The sequence below is a fragment of the Caloenas nicobarica genome, chromosome Z (genome assembly GCF_036013445.1).
Source record: "Caloenas nicobarica isolate bCalNic1 chromosome Z, bCalNic1.hap1, whole genome shotgun sequence".
NCBI lineage: Eukaryota > Metazoa > Chordata > Aves > Columbiformes > Columbidae > Caloenas > Caloenas nicobarica.
Window position 1 is genome coordinate 65,863,544 of NC_088284.1, and position 17,228 is coordinate 65,880,771.

General features: G+C 38.4%; 1 protein-coding gene across 1 annotated transcript in view; it reads left to right on the plus strand.

Moving 5' to 3' along the window:
• The window catches only part of CNTLN (centlein), a 197,981-nt gene that overhangs the window by 43,480 nt on the left and 137,273 nt on the right, over positions 1-17,228 (plus strand). Inside the window, exons 4-6 of the mRNA XM_065656536.1 lie at positions 3,971-4,105; positions 4,694-4,873; positions 11,249-11,382. Coding sequence (XP_065512608.1) covers positions 3,971-4,105; positions 4,694-4,873; positions 11,249-11,382 — 449 coding nt within the window. The remainder of the gene's footprint in view (positions 1-3,970; positions 4,106-4,693; positions 4,874-11,248; positions 11,383-17,228) is intronic.

Here is a 17,228-nt window from a genome sequence, read left to right on the forward strand (position 1 = left end):
CTGTCTTTACCCTCTTCCTCCTATTACACGAGGTAATTCATAGGTTGAGGAAGCAAAGTGCAAAAACAGCTGCACAGGCAAAGGCAGATGATAATTTACTTAATTGTCTGTATCTCAGAAATTCTTCTTTATGACCCTTATTTCTACTCAGTCACGGCTCTTGAGTAATACTCCTGGCTTTTTTCCCCTTCTTTGTAAGTGTGTGAAATGAGCAGATATGAAAGTAAAAGTTCAATTCATTTAGAGGTAGAGGTAAGAGCCAGTAAATTGGTACCCAAGAAAAAGGCTTGGAAACATAACAGGATTTTTTTCATGCAGTTATAATGTACTGAAATAAAGTTTCACTACTGCTGCAGTAGACAACTTTGTGGACTATTCAGGTGAGTTTGCTGCTTAGTGATTGATATGGCATATTTGCCTTTTGATTGATTTAAATTCTTAAGTGGGTCAGTTGTAGGGATAAGTAATTAGTGTGCAAGTCTGATTCAGGATAATCTGTCTGATTATCTTGCAAAGTATGCAAAATGAGTAGCTTATTTGAGTTTAAAATTTCATCTCAGCAATATGGAACAAACATTTGAAAAAGCTAGTTGCACTTTTGTACCTTCATGTCTCCATTCATCCTCTGAATTGCTGGAAAACATCCCATTCCAAACAGGACCCAAAGATCTTTGATTTCACTTCATAAATACACATATGCTTACCAGCTTCAGCACTGTAATGAAACAAAGTAGTAACATGATGTATTATATCTGCGTACTCAAAAATTAGATGCCTTAAAGATCTGGAGCTACGCTTTGAGATTTTGTGAGAGTGTGTATTTGTGACTATTTAACTCTTTTAGAGCCAATAGGCTCTTTCAACTAGGTAGAATTTCTGAGGGTGTTTTTCCAAGTATAGGCTTTGTCTTGATGAATGTTGAACAAGTAGTAATGAGCTGGAAGGAAGACTGAAAGGAGATGGTTACTCAAATTGTGGTGACCCAGGCAGTGGAAGGGAGTCAAACAAAAAAACTGATGCTTTCCATGGTAATGTGGATTCATACCTTTTTACAAATGCAACTGAATCATCTCTGCTAGCAACAATTTGTTCCTGTAACTGTAATAATATCTCTGAAGAGTAAATATTGTGCTTTTTGAGTAGTGAAAATTGAGCCTGGTGTCTGGTAGATTCAAGACATGAAAGAGAGGAGCCCTCAGTTAAGAGAAGGTTTCTTAATTTTATTATCCCCTTCCTTAATGTCTGCTGGTAACAAACTAGCCTGAGAAGGTTTATACACTGTGTTGTGTCTCTGAGAAAAGTTTCATATAAATTTCTGAATCTGAAATTCAGGTTTTGTTTTTCTTTGGAGTAAACAGAAGAATGACTATGAATCTATAATCTTAGGCAAACTTTGACTTGAGTCTCTTCAAAGTGCCAGTGATGTCAAATGAGTCTCTGTAGGGGAGCTAGTTATATTTTAAAAAATAAACCAGTATGCTATATGTTCAACATTAAATTACCAATTAACACTTGTATTTAAAAGTTAGGTGTTCTGTTTGGTTGGTTTTTTTGATCTGCTTTTGGAATGAATAACATCTGAGGCAAAAATCCAAGATATGAGAACATGAGGTTTTCTTATTTTCTTTCACTTTTCTCTCAATTTTTGTTCTCATTTTTTGACTGTCTTCAATTCACATTCACTTTTTTATCTGCGTTTTTAAAGACCATCTTTAGAAAGTACCTCATTTTGTATATTCTTTGAATTCTACTGTGGTTGCTATCGCGTATGCAACAAAGAGAATAATTTTTTTTCTTGATGAAGTGAAATTTTTAGTACAGAAGAAAATATCCTTCATGCCTCCCTACATAATTTACTAAACATTCTCTGTTCATGCCTGTTTGTTTTCAGTGTTTGCCACACAAGTTACATTTCTCATATGCTGAACTGGTTGTAGAGTTTGTTCTTGATTGGCAGGTTTTTTTTCCTTTTTTTTTTTCTATTGTGTAAGAAATGCTGCTGTATTTGTAACTGTGGATAGAAATAGTGGTCGGAGGGCTAAAATAAATTTACTAAATGTGGATAAACAAACCTATAGAAAGGATGTGGAGTTGGTGTTAGAAGAAGAAATAAAACTATAAAAATATTTGCAAGGAAGGTGAGAATGTCGTGTGCAGAAAAAGTGAAGAGGTCTACAGAAGAGAGGCAGATGTTCAAAGTCATTTGAAAAAAGTTACAACAAAGGTCTCTGTTAGAAAGGAAAAATGAAACAGAGAAGGAGGGAAAGATACAATCCACACAAACAAATAGTCATGCATATTTTTATTGGCTAAGACATTTGCTTAATACATAGATTAATTTCACTGCACATCTTCAAATATATATTTTTCACATGCCTTACTGTCACACCAGCTCACTAGTGGTTTAAATAATAATTCATAAAGAAATTGTTTCTGCCAACCTTAGTCTTATAATCAAATATGTGAAATTAGTGCTTTTTATATGATTTAACTCTTGTAGAAAAGGTAGTTTATTGTCTATTAAGCTAGTTGTCAAATGTTACAGCATGGTTCAGCAGAAAGGGCAGAGAAGATGTACTTTGTGCTTCAGTAATAGTTTGTTTGTGCAGAGTAGGGAGAAGAGCGTGTGTGTCTTGAGGAGAATTCAAATTGCTGCTCAGACCCTCAAAACTTCCCCATCCCTTGGTGGTGGTGGCTTTGTGAGCAGTTTCCCTGGGCACAGCGGGTGCTTTGGTGACACCGACACCGCCAGACACGCCAAGCTGGCCCCGCGTGGCTTCGCTCGCCCCGCTGCCTCTCCTGCCTGTCTCCTTGTGAGACTCTGACTTTGAGTTCAGTGGTGACGCTTTTGTTGGTTTGGTTTGGTTTGGTTTTTTTACCTCATTGTTACATGTAAGTTTACAATCAGTGGTTGTTGGATATGATGTAAAATGCATTCGTTTACCTGTTTGTTGGGCTTTTTTTCTCAGCACATTTTCATTCTTTCTCATGTCCGACATACATGTGAAGCAGATTTAACCCTTTGGAGGTTGAAAGTGCTTATGTATGTTCTTGGCAATATTGTAGAATGATCTGAAGGTGTACCCTCTTGTTGATAATTTTTCATGTTTCTGAATGCATTTCATTTAGCTTGTACATTAAAGGCAAAGCAGTTGTGTTTTTGTCCTGAGATAAATTTCATCTGTTTCTTCCTACAGTTACAGTGTTACTGTTAGGAAAATGTTTCAGATAAATGCCATTTTGATTTAGAAAGGGAAGGGGACAGTACATGGAATTAAAACAGGCTCCTGGAGAAAAATGCAGAGTTCTAATATGTATTTAAGAGTGAAGGTGTTTTAATATGAATGCCATAAGAATAGAATGCAAGTATCTAACACAAGAAGTTGAAGTTGGTTTTTTTGATGGCAATGAGATTTTACTATGTGTAGGCACACTGAACAGTTGTCTTTGTTATTTTCCTCCAGTTGCAAATTCAGTTAGACTTAATTTCCTTTTTACAGCTATTTTGTATCATAATCTATTTGCTTGCATCACTTAATAGGTATTTCTCATTGTCCTCACAAATTCTGGAGAATTTTGAACCCTACTTTTTGGCTTGATTTTTGTTATGCTAAAAGTGCAAGTGAAACAATATTCTATTGTATTCTTAATCCATAACCACAAATATAACTTCTGCAAATGACTATCTTTGCTAAGCTTGACTGAATAATTTCCATTCAGTTCTGCATTTATGAACTCTTTTGTTTAGTGACAGCAAGACATTCAGTTCCTCGTTTGTGTTACTGTGTTGTGTAGACATGCAGTTTTGAGTGCGATTAAAGTACTGATAAAATGAAAATAATGCTATAAAACTACATATATCAGATTGTTACATTTATATACCTAAAATGCACAGGTCTAAAATGCAGTACCTGTGTGTTCTTTTACAATTGCTTTTTGTCTATTAACAGATTTTTTTTTTTTTTAATAGAGACTCACAGGACAGCAGCAGGAGATAAACAACTTAATACAGAGAAAAAATGCTGTGGATGAGGAAAATGCCTGTTTGAAGAATGAATTCAGTAACTTGAACCAGAAATTTAAACATAAAAGCCAAGAACTTAAGGTATATTGACTTGTACATAGTTTTGTAAGTCTGTAGCTTTGAAGTAGTTCTTTAAGCAATGTCAGCCTTTGTGGCACAGAAAGTGACAAGCTTGGAGGAAAAATTGCCTTAGGCCTTGCTGTACCTTACCATTTTCTCACATACCAACTCCGAGGAAGATGCTTTAAAGCCAAGAATCCAAGCTTTATAACTTTCAGATAAATAGTTAATGATGGAAATGGAGCAAAGAAAGTAGGAGTGTGAAGATGTGGCTTCTTGTAATTAGATTCTGATGGGACTGGCATTATTAATTGATAAAGCCGAGGTCTGGGAGGATATGTCTGTGTGGGTCTCAAAAATAGCTGGGGACAGCATCAAAGGCAGCTTGATCAATTAATGGGCTCTTTGCAAATGTGTACTCATCAAAGCTGTCATCCAGCTAAAAAATATGACCCTTCCACCTGCATGAAAGAGGCCAATAAAAGTACACAGGTGACCTTGGCCATCAAATATAGAAGAAGCTGCTGCGAGGGTAAAACTGCACAGTTTATATTTGCTGATTAGTTCTCACTTTTTTTGTTTATCGGCCCTTGTGGTACTGTTCGACAGGACACTGAGGAGTGTGCACGGAAGAAGGAAGAGCAAAACAGGCTGGTTATAAAAAACCTGGAGGAGGAAAATAAGGGATTAAATACATGCTGTGCTGACCTGCTAAATGACCTGGAGAAACTGAGGAAGCAGGAGGCACAGTGGAAAACAGAAAAATCTGGCAATGATGCTAGAATAAAGGTACGAAGTGGAGTGGACTCCTGGATATTATTTCAGAATTGACTTCTCCAGACATTTGCACTACAAGTTATTTTCTTTAAATAACAAGTTATATATTCAAATCTACCAGTGGGGACTTGCATTCATTTACATTTCTTCACTTAAGACCCACAGCTTTTTAAAAATTGATGTTGCAAAGCAGGAATCTAACTTCAAATAGTAATCTTAAAATGTAATCATTAAAAAATAAAAGATACTGTATTTTAAGATAAAATATATATGTGAAATAATAAAAGCTTAAAAGTGTTATCATTCACAATTATTTTCTGTATGTAATTTACTTACCTATAATTTGATTGCCATAGGCTTGATATTTGTTGTTTTGGAAGAACACTCTAAAACTTTAACTGCAGTTTCGAATAAATTGTGTCCTAGCCTTCAGAGGGCTCCACTCTGTGAGCAGCCTTTTTATTGCATAGAATACGTTAAAAAGTTATTTTCATAGTTTATGATAAAATGAAAAAGGAAGTAATTGAATACATTGTACAGAATACTGTATCTTTTGTTTAAATGATACTTTTCTTGTTTGGTGAAAATTGTCAAGTTATTTTTAAATTCCTGTAAGAAATAAGCCACAGACGTGGTATCACAGTGTGTGAGAGCTGCTTATATATGTGCCTGTTTAGTGGATTCTTGTTATTTACATGGCTAATGAACACTTACAATCCTGTGCTTTTTTACACTATAAAAGTACAGTATCTTCTGGTATATTCAGTGTACTATCTAATCAACATCTTGCCCAGTAACATCTTTTTTTTTTCTCCACTAGCAATTGTTGTGCTGATGGAAACCCCATGTAAAGAGCTTGAGTCAGATCCATTAACATGGGAATTTAAGTTCTTGCAAATTGAGTCCTTTGGAGTGGTTATGATGAAAGGATTATAGGATTCCCAGGACAATTAATGGTTTATTGATACTTGAGAGAGAAAATCTAGTGTGTACTAAACTGATTTAATAATTTTCAAGTTGTCAAATGTAGTTCTTGTAATATTGGATAAATCATTGAAACCCACACCTTCAGTGAAAACAGTCAGAATAATTTTTCGTCTGTCTGTCTTCCTGGCTGGTAAGGCGTGCTCAAAAGAGAAAGGTGTGTCACAGCCATGTGATTCCAGGGATGTGAATAAGTAGTATTGGTGTTTCAGAGTGGGGTCACAAGCGGGTCAAGGTGCTGTCTAGAGTGTGACAGAGGTAACTTCTTGAGATGGGTATTCTCTGATCCAACCAGAAATGAGGCACAGCTGGATGTGCTGTTCACAAAGAAGAGCAAGCTGATTAAGGAAATAATAATCAATGGCAGCCTTGGCTGTGGTGACCATGAAATGGTGAAGACCAAGAACCTGACAAGATGAAGCAAGGAGAGTAGCACAGTACAGACCAGGAATTAAAGAGCAGAGTCTTCAGCTTGTTCAGGGAAGTGGCAGGTGGAATCCCATGAGAAGCAACATGAAAAGCTAAAAGAGCTTAGGAAAATTGACAAGTCTTTAAAGACAGTTTCCTCCACGCCCAGGTATGGTCCAACCTGATACTCAGGAAAACAAGTGGATGTATCAGGAGACCAGCTTGGCTAATCAGAATTAATCATGAAACTCCAGCATAAGATGGGGATATCCAGGAAGTGGAAACAATGAAAGCTACAAAGGAGAAGTTCAGAAACATTGCTAGGCCACTTAAGGGTGGTAGTAACCTACCTACAGCTGAGACTTGCAAGTGATGACAAGTATAACAAGAGCTTCTTACACTACTTCAGTAGTAAAAGGCTGAACAGGGAAAACGGATGCCTGTTGCTGAAAGGGAAGGATGAATTAGTGACAGCAGGTAATCAATACAGCAGAGGTACTGAATGTTGTCTTTGCCTCAGTCTTCTCCAACAAGATCCCCTGAAGCATTTGTGCCTAGAGGCAGAGTTCAAGGAGAAGTACTTAGAGTGGATGAGTTGGGAGATACCTGAGAGAACTTGACTAGTACACATCCATTGGACCAGCCGAACCATCTAAGGGTGCTGAGACAGTTGGCTGATGTCACTGTTGGGCTGCTGCCTGTCATCTTTCAGTAGTAGTATAGAGATTGGAGAGGTCCCTGATAAAAAGGATAATCTGAGAACAAAGGTTGGTCGGCCTCACTTCAGTTCCTGGGAAAATCATGAAGAAAGTAATCTTGGAAGTAATTTCTGGGCACATCATTGAAAAACTTACTAGAAACAATAATGGATTTACCAAGGGTGAATTGTTCATGAACAACCTGATTTTTTTGTCATAAATGGTTGTGTCAGTGGACAAGAGAAAGCTTGGATGTGATTGACCTTAACTTCAGCAAGATTTTTGACACTGTCTTGCTGTATTCTTGTGCACTGGTTAGGTGGATGACAATATGTTAAAAAGAACTATTTGGATGTTTGGCTTCAGAGAGCTGTGGTTAATGGGTTGTACTCTGTAGGATGGTAATAAGTGGTGTACTGCAAGATCTATCCTGGACCTGTCTTTTTTAAAATGTTTATCAGTGACCTGGAAGAGGGGACAGCAGGCACGCTTGCCTAGTGTGCAGGTAACACCAAATTGGCATGAAGTGGATGTGTTTTGAGGGCTCTGCTGCCATCCAGGCAGACCTTAACAGAAATAGGACAACAGGCAGAACTGCAGAACCCTGAAGCTGTACAGTGGCTGGGTTCCAGCTCTGGGGGACGGCCCTGGGCACTGGTGGGCAGTGGGTGGCATTTGAGCCAGCCCTGTGCATGCAATGAGCGCCAGCAGTGCCTAGAGAAGTGTCAGCAGGACACGGCCCTGAGAGCCACGGGAGGAGTTGACCCCCTCTGCTCTGTACTTTAGGTACTGCACTGATTTTTGGGTGCAGTACAAGACAGACATCAGTAAACTGGCTGGAGGTGAGTCAGTGGGGCTGGAGACCTTGTCTCTTGTGAGGAGAGACTATGGGATGGGCTGGTTCAGCCAGGAGAAGTGAGGGCTCTGGGGCTGGGGCCATCAAATGTCATCTCCAGCACCAACAGGAGGGGATGGAGGAGACATAGCTGGGCTCTTCACAGCTTTGCATGGCAGAAGGGTGATAGGCAGTGCAAGCTGAAATAGGAAAAGCTGAGGCTGGAAATACGGATAAGCCTTTTCCTCAGGGGTGGGGCTGTGGCCTATGGACATTGAGTCATCTCCATCCTTATGAGATTTCATCACTTGACTTTGTAAAGCCTGGAGCAGCCTGGTTGGACCCCTGGGCTGAATGTGCTTTGGGCTGGGCTGTGACTGGAGACCTCCCAGGTCCTCGCCAGCCTGCATGTGTGCATAGGTCTGATGCCCCAGATTCTACCTTTTATTTTTTTTTTCCTCCCGTCTGTGATGTTAGACAAGTGACTATGTACCTTTACTAGTGGACAGAGTTAGGTGAAGTTGAGTTTCTTATGAGACTATTGCAAGGATTGAGATATGTATTAAAATACTCTCTGTAAGAGGGAAATGTTATATTTGGTATCTTAACAGGATCCTTGTAAACAATAAAGGATAACAATTTTCTTATCAACAGAGGCGAAATATGACATAATCACACTACATGATATTGGGCTGCAGATGATGTTCTAATGTATGCACCCCAATATAACATGTCCTTGAAATGCTTTAAAAAGTAATTTATAAGTGAATTCAGTAATGGAATTGTACCGTTGTTTTCAAGTGAATGTGAAAGTGGTTGTAGATACAAATAATTTGAATTCAGAAATTATATCTGCTTCTGAAAGTTCTGCCTCAGCCTCGAGTTTGGGAGTTGAACCAGCATCTCTTTGTGTACATGTCTCTTCAGTAATAAACACTATATTTAAAAATATTTTAGATGGTATTGTATACAGACACTATTCATATTAGTCTCCTGTATCTGTGGAAGAATGAAATGAAACGTTATCAGTGTAAGCTACCTCAACATTGTTTTTAAAATGTGTATTAAGTGATAGAAATGATAGGTCTAAATGAGGGATTCATCTTTTGGAAAAGCAGCCCTCTGTTCAGAGTGTTACTAGCTCATGTTTTTCAGGCTTTACATGATTTTCTGTGCAGAAAAGTGTCACTTGTCACCTTCAAAGACCGTTTGTTTCCAGACCTACTAGAAGCTGAATTGGGGTATAAACTTCAACTTTTTCAAATTGAGAGAAAAAGCTTCTGTGGCTAGTTTGTTCATTTAAGGAATATTTCTATAAAGTTTTGTTGTATTAGCTGAAATCTGAGTGAGGAAGGTTAACAGGTAGAGGCCTGATAAGGTGGCTGGAAGGGTGGCACTAGTGTTCTATTGTTTCTTAGATTTCTGACTTAGATATAAAAGCTCTACTGAATGCCTCAATATATGATATTTCAGTATGTAAGCCATTTATATAAGCAGTCCCTCCTTGCACCTTTTTTGTGTGTGTTTTGCCCTTTCAGTAATGCTTCTGATTAAAAAACAAAAAACCAAACCAAACCCCAAGGTTTCAAAATCAGTTCAAAAGGTTGAACTGATTAATTTGTTAGTTGAAATTAAAATCTGAAGTCGCGTGTGTCACAGACAGAGTGAAGTACTGAAAGATACTTATTTCCGTGTTTTCAAATTCTGCCACTGTATAACTTCTGAAGTTGTATTTATGACAAAATCATTTGTTACCTATTCTTTGTATTGTACCCTACAATGGATGATGGGAACTTAAGCAGTGGTAAGATCAGATATTTTTCCAGTCTCTACCATGAAAAACCTCTGCAACTGTATAGGGTGGTGTGAAAGATAGGCAAACAGGATTTATTCACAGAAAATGTGAACCATTATCATTTTTGTTTACATATACAATAACTTTTAGCTACTGTGGGGAAAAAAAACCCACTGAAGAGAAACCCTAAGATTATTTGGCTGTAAGTTATAAATACTTTATTACACTTCAACATTTTCATGTGTTGATAGAATGAACTGTCCCTGTCATTCTGAAATCTTCTGTTATCTGAGAAAAAATAATTTTTGCTACCCAGCCTTTAAGATTGAATGATGACTCATTGATCGGGTAGGCCGGGTATATAGCCTGAGATTTATCTTGAAACAAATAGTTTTCCTACCTCATTCACTCATGAATTTTGCTATTTCCTCACAGTAATGCTACTGTTATTAACAGAACACGATAATTCTTGTCTATATTCAAATAATGTGTAGTATACTTCTGATACATCCAAATAGGTATGACATTTTAATGCCGTTTTAAAGAGAGACAATTAATTATTTTTTTTTCATTCATAATGATATTTGAGACATCTTTGCTGAAAGGGAAAACCATGCATTTCTTTATTTTTTTAACTAAGACTGTATCTAAATGGAAGATAAACCAATATACTGTTGGTGGTAGATTAAGGATGCTATCCTAGTAGGAAGTATCTATCTTAAATTATTCATGAATCCTGGAATATTTGCCTTACCGAGAACAAGTGATTGTGTCTGTGAGTAGTGTAATAACTAAAGTAGGTCTAAGCCGTTCCCACCTTCTGAAACTCTGTTCTAGATATTGCTGTAATATTTCTATTTGCATTCTTGCCTCAAAATGCTCTGGGAGAATAGTCATATGAAGCTTCTTAAGGACTGAGGTACTCTTCTAAACTGCTAAACCTCCAAGTCACTATGTAGAGATCAAAGTCTTGTTTGAGTAAGCTGCCTTGCTACTGTGTTTCCCAGAAATACCTTCACATTTTGCTGATTAACTTCTACAATAAGGCCTACTGTAAAGGTAAACATTGCTTGTTTACATTGTTTTCAATGAGCATTTCCAGAACTTTTCTTGTATGCTGTTTCTTTTGCTGAAGAAACTGTTCCTTACACTGAATGACAAGTGCAAAATCAGACCAGATTTAACAAGCAGTCTCAAAAATAAATCTATATCCATGGTTCTAAGTTCATGTATGCAATAGTGTGCCACTTTGGGAGAACTTAATGAATGTATAGCTGTTTTTTGTTAGGAGTAGCTTTTTCCTGTTTTGAGTTCTACACAGAAAACAAGGCTTAATCAGTTTAATCAGTTCAGAAGTTAAATAGTGTAATATTGCTTTGTAAAGATTTGATTCAGGATTCTCCTTCCACATCCAGCAAATGAAAGAATTTAGGAAAACTTCCTAAAGAATAGATGGGTCACCTAAAATTTGAAATATACCTTTTTTTTTTTCCTGGTATTTCCCATTTTTCATACACGCACATATGCACATAAATGTTTACTTAGACCACAATGAATATTTGCATATATGTATGTGCATATGTCTATACATGTAGATAATATGCATAGCAGATTTTAACGCTTCCCTATACATTATTTTTAATTCATTTCAAATGCTTCCTTTGCAGTGTTTGGAAACTGATTTAGCAGAAGCAAGAGAACAAATGAAAGAGTTGCGCAGTATATGCAGTAACTTGTCATCTCAGGTGGCTGTGAAACAGGAAGAACTCTCCCAAAAGGATTGTGATGTGATCAGAGCTAAGTAAGTATTTCATGATTTCATTACCTTCAGGTCTGAATCTTCTCAAACCCCTTCCCCCACTATTGTTCCACTTACTTCTAATGCAAGAAACTGCTTTGTATTTTTGTACAACAGTGTATTTTCATACCATGTAAAACTTTTAGAAGTCTATGAGTAGATAACAGTTTATGTAGACTGTGATAAATTTTGACTCAGTATACTCTTACTATATTATTAGCAGTTTTTGAGTAGGAATGAACTTCAAAAATTACAGTTGTGTAATTAGGATGGGGTCAGAGAACTACCAGTCTCCACTGAAAGTAACAAAATACCAACATGATTAGTGACATAGACATTTGAGAGGCTAAATGCCCTAAACTTGGAAAAGCTTTAAGCCTAACTTTAACATTTTAGAGTCAAGTTGAATGAGTCAGCAAAAGTCTACACAGGCCTATGCTAAAGGTTTAAGGTGCAGTCATTGAAGCTTTATCTTAGGTCTCACACACCATTTCTTTACACTGAATCTATAAGATGAGTGCTGCATTATTTGAGTCATGGAAAAGAAGTGAAGGATGGATTAAATTACATGAATTGACTAGAATACTAAATTCCTCAAAATGAAGGTAATGGCAGAAGACAAGTAGTAACTTTAAGTGGATTGTCAGGAAATTGTCCATTTTTCACTTCGTGGTTTCAGAGGCATGCACAGTATAAGTCCCTTCACTATTCCTTCAAACTGTAGTCATGCCTGGAGAGCTGCAGTTGAGATGCAGAGAACATTGGTGTGGACACTCTTTGCTTTCAAAGCAGAAATGATTTTACTATAGGGAGTCAGTATCTAAGTCTTTTTGGGAAAAAACCTAGAAATATGATTTTTGATGACTCTGACCTAAATTGTTGTCCTAGAATTTGTTGAAATCTTTACAGGGAAAAATGATGTCTTCTTGTTTTCATTTTTAAAAGCTATATTAGTTGGATTTTCAAAAGTCAAAAAATATAGGCATGTTTACTCGGAAATTGTATTGAAAGAGGCGATCACTTGAACCTGTGGAATTCATCAATGGACTGATGGACTAATAGCTTTTATTATTTTCTGAAATTATTCTCAGAAATATATGTGTGAGAGGACTAGGGAGAACAAAGAAGACATATTTAAAGTCAGGTAATCAAGGTTTGCAAAATTACTGCTTGTTGATTGCAGTTTAGGATATTGCTGACTGAGTTATTGAAATCCTTGAACTTAAAATTTCTCAAAATGTATTGTTTGCTTACCATTGCAAAACAACCTCTTAGAATTTGTCACAGACATCTTGTTTAAATATATAATTAAAATAAGTTCTTTTTTGAACGTAAGGTCTGAACTTGAGGTAACAAAAAGATGGACAAGATACTATACACATATCCTTGTTGACTTTTCTGTTATGAGAAAAGAAGGCTTATGATAAATGGCGTACATTATAGAAAATTAAGAGTTTCAGGCAGCAGTTTCAGTAGTTAGCAATACAAGCTAAGAATTTTAAATATTCTGGTGTGGTTTTTTTGGTTTTGTTTTGGTTTGGTTTTTGTTCGTTTTGGTTTGTTTTTTCTAAACTAGTACGGAATACTAGTACAGAATGCACTTCCCCCCCCCCAGCCCCGCTGCTGTTGCTGTTTCCTCTGTGCTGTAAATTATGAAGCAGTCAGATTTCTACTCGGGCCTTATTTTGCTGCTCTGGGATTTTCAGGTTATTCTTTGCTGTGTGCTGTAAACCATTTCATACTATCTATGCCATTCCCCTGAGAAGCCATAATTCATAGTGCCTGTCACTGTGTTGTATTTCTAAACTACAGATAATGGAATCTAGAGATTTCCTGAATTACCCCAAACCCTCTTATATTCCCTTGGTAGTGGGGGTAGCTGAAGTACTTGGAATCCCAGTGTATTCACCAAAACTGTGGTGGTGAAACAAAGCCAACAGCATCACCTGAGGTGGTGAGTGTGATGAACATTAATTCTATTTGCAGCACAGTTATGTAACTTGTGGAGTGACAGTAGCTACTCCTTTCATTCACATCCCTGGGAAGCCACAGTTTACTCTTGAACTGTTGGTATGTGCAGGACATAATGATTTTATTTAGTGTTATCCTTTAAGAATAGGAGGAAACTTTAGTTCATTCTGTTGTCAGATGTGAACACCAGAGCTATCTCTACTCTAAACAATACCATGAATCTTAAATGTTGTTGTTGGCAGGACAAGGTGTCAAATCTTTGAGTCTGCTGCTGTCCTGTTTGTAGTGTCTTCATATAGTGTCAAGCTTGCAATATTTAAGGCAAAAACTACTCAGGTTGTTGTAATCTTACTTTAGTGGCTGAAATAATGCCGTTATGCTCTTCTGTTTTGACTTGAGAAAAACCTGACTTTGTTGTAGCAGACTATTCCTTGTGACTTGAAGAGTGCAGCTCACTTTCTGTAAATTTCTTATTTTCCTATTGTATTGGTCTTGAGGTGTTAGGTTAGGTTAGAGACAGTTTTTTTTTTTCTCAGTATTATCTGATGACTTCAATGTTAAATGTAGTTAAATACTCTCCGTGTATCATGGTGTCCTTGTTTATGGGAAGGGTAGGGATGGGGTGGGGGGGAAGTAGACCAAGTAAGTGTTTCACTCTTGGTGCGTAGCTAAGAAAATACTGTTTTTCAATTAGTGTTGCTGATGGTGACTTTCTTCTTAAATATGTTTCTGTGTTTGTTTAGAGTGTATAGTATATAAAAATATCTTATCAAAATGTGTATTTGTATACATATATCCTACTTGTATGCGTACATGTGCATATCCACATATACTTTATTTTATGTGTAGATATGTATATTTCTACATATCTGGATGGATGGATGAATACATACACCTATATATGTGGGTGTTAAATAGGCACATATATTTTAAATGCCACTCATTGCCATTGTTACATCCAATTTGCAGTTTTTGATTATTTATTCTGTTACATTCTTGCATAATTTCACTTAGGACTTGACATCCTTATCCTGCTGCAGTGACAGGCAGGTGTCTCTCTTGTAGGGTGCTTAGTAGTTTTCTGATTTGAGTAAGCATATTAGTAGATATTTTGATCAGAAATTCATTTGTATCTTGTAACTGTTTTTCTGATTATCATGGGGTTGGTTTTGTATACTCTCTTTGAGCATGCTGCAAGCAAATTAGTAACAGAATCACACAGAATCACTGAGTGGCTGAGGCTGGCAGACACCTCTGGAGACTATGTAGATTATACATGTTGATAATATCCCCCTGAGCTTTCCCTTCTCCAGGCTGAATGGTCCCAGCTTTCCCAGCCTCTCTATGTATGGCAGATGCTTCAATCCTTTCATCATCTCTGTGGTCCTTCACTGGACGTACTCCATTAAATCCATGTGTCTCTTGTACTGGGGAGCACAGAACTGGGCACAGCACCCACATGTGTCTTACCACTTCTGAATAGAGGGGAAGGATCGTGTCCCTCCCCCAGCTGGCAACGCTCTTCTCAGTGCAGCTCAGGATGTCATTGGCCTTTGCCACAAGTCCATGTTACTGGATCATGGTCAACCTGGTGTCCACCAGGATTCCCAGGGCATTTTCTGACAAGCTGTTTTCCAGATGGTTAGGCCCCAGCCTGTGCTAGGACATGGTGTTGTTACTCCCCAGGGGTGGTAATTTGTACTTCCCTTTGTTGAACTCTGTGAGGTTCATGCCAGCCCATTTGTCCAGCCTGTTGAGGTTCCTCTAAATGGCACCACAAACATCTGTTGAAACAACCACTGCCCCTATTTTTTTGTCATGAGCAAACTTGCTATGGTGTACTCTGTCCCATTGTCCGGGTCATTAACGATGTTAAAAACTGTTCACTCCAATGTTAGCTCCTAGGATGCTCCAGTGGTGCCTGACCTTCAGCTGGACTTCGTGCTGCTGATCACAACTTTTCAAGCCCAGTAGTTCAGCCAGATTCAAGTCCACCTCATTGTCCACTTATCTACCCTGTATGTCATCAGTCTGTCTATGAGCATTTTATGGGAGACAGTGTCAAAATCCTTACTGCAGTCAAGATAAACAACATCCACTGCTCTCCGCTCATCCACAGAACTAGTTGTTTTGTCAGAGAAAGCTGTCATGTTGGTTAAGCATCATTTCTCCTTTATAAATTTGTGATGACTACTCCCAGTAATCTTCTTGTCCTTTATGTGGTCCATCACCTTCCCAGGGATTGAGGTAAGGCTGACTGCTCTAGTTTCCCAGCTTCTTGAACATAGGAGTGCCATGCTTTCTTCCAGTCCTTATGAAACCTCCACTGATAGCCGTGACCTTTCAAAGGTTATTGAGCCTCTTTCAGCACTCATAGGTGCATCACATCAAGTCCCATGGACATGTGTATGTCTAGTTTGTTTAAATGTTCCCTTATCTGATCCTGTGACTCACAGGGATCTGGGGCTGCTGGAGGCAAATGTTGCCTTTAAAGACAGAGCTGAAGAAGGCATTGAGTGCTTTGGCCTTTATTATGTCCTTTGCTACCGGAGCCCTGGCTGTTTTCAGCAGCGAGCCCACTTTATCCCTTCATTTTGCTGCCGATATACTTACAGAAGCCTCTTGTTGCCTTTCATGTCCCCCACCATATTCAATTCCACACAGATTTTTGTCTTTCCTAACTCTATTCTTGCATACTTAGACAATGTCTCTAAATTCCTCCTGGTCTCCTGTCCCTGCTTCTACATCTTGTGTCCTTCTTTTTGCATTAAATTTAGTTGGGGAGGTCCTTGTTGATCCATGCGAGCCTCCTACTAGTTTTTCTTGACTGCTTGCTGATTGAAACGGACCATTGTTGACCTTGGAGAAGGTGATCCTTGAACATCAACTAGCCCTCATGGACTCTTCTCTCCAGGCCAGTTTTATACTGAATTCTTCCAAGTAGGTCCCTGAAAATGCTCAAGCTGCTCTCCTGAAATCCAAGGTTGTGACCTACTTTTTGCCTTTTTCTCTCCTCTCCGGATCCTGAACTCCCATCATCTCAAGTTTGGTTGTCATAGAGGTACCCCCAAAAGACTCCAAACAAATAATAAGCTTAAACCCACTTTAATTTGGAAACAAAACCAAAACAACAATCCAAAGCCAAATGACAGAAACCAGTGTAAAGCGGGGCAGGTAGTCCGAAATCAGTCAGCACTCTGACAACATTTAAGGAACTTGCAGGCTTGATATACTAGTTGGGAATATTTTTACTACACAGCCACATAAGAATGATGATCCAAAGTGTGCATGCGTTCACTTAAAAGAGGCCTCTCTCACTCAAGGGTACCCAGAAGATATAAGTCTTTGCCTAGGGTGGGGGCAAGGACTCAATGAGGATATATCCAGGAGAAATACTTACTTGCCAGCCAAGGGGTGAGGGCTCTCCATCCCAGGAAGTGTCCATAAATGGTGTCTCTGTTTAAGGGGAGGTCTCTGGTCACAGTCCTGCTGCTCTGAGAAGACCACTCAAAGAGAGTCTTTGGTGGGGGCTCTATTTTATAGCCTGGTTGGATCTGAGCTGTGGTCATTATAAGCATGGTCCAGAAGCTTCTCTGGGACTGGGGCGCCTCATTGTCTGAGGACCCTGTCTGTTGACTAGGGATGGGATGTTTTTGACTGGAGTCACCATGCCCTAGGATGGTGGACTTGATGGTTATCATCTGATCCAGGTGTGTATGTAATGACAGCCACAGTGGGTCACAAAAGGTGTGAAATAGCCAGCAGCTGCTGGGTTAGAAGTCTTAGACTGTATCAGGGTGTGTGCAGCTGCCACATTGCTGCAGACAAGGCTGACCTGACCTTTACATCCCTGATCAGTTCTTCCTTGTTTGCAAGTA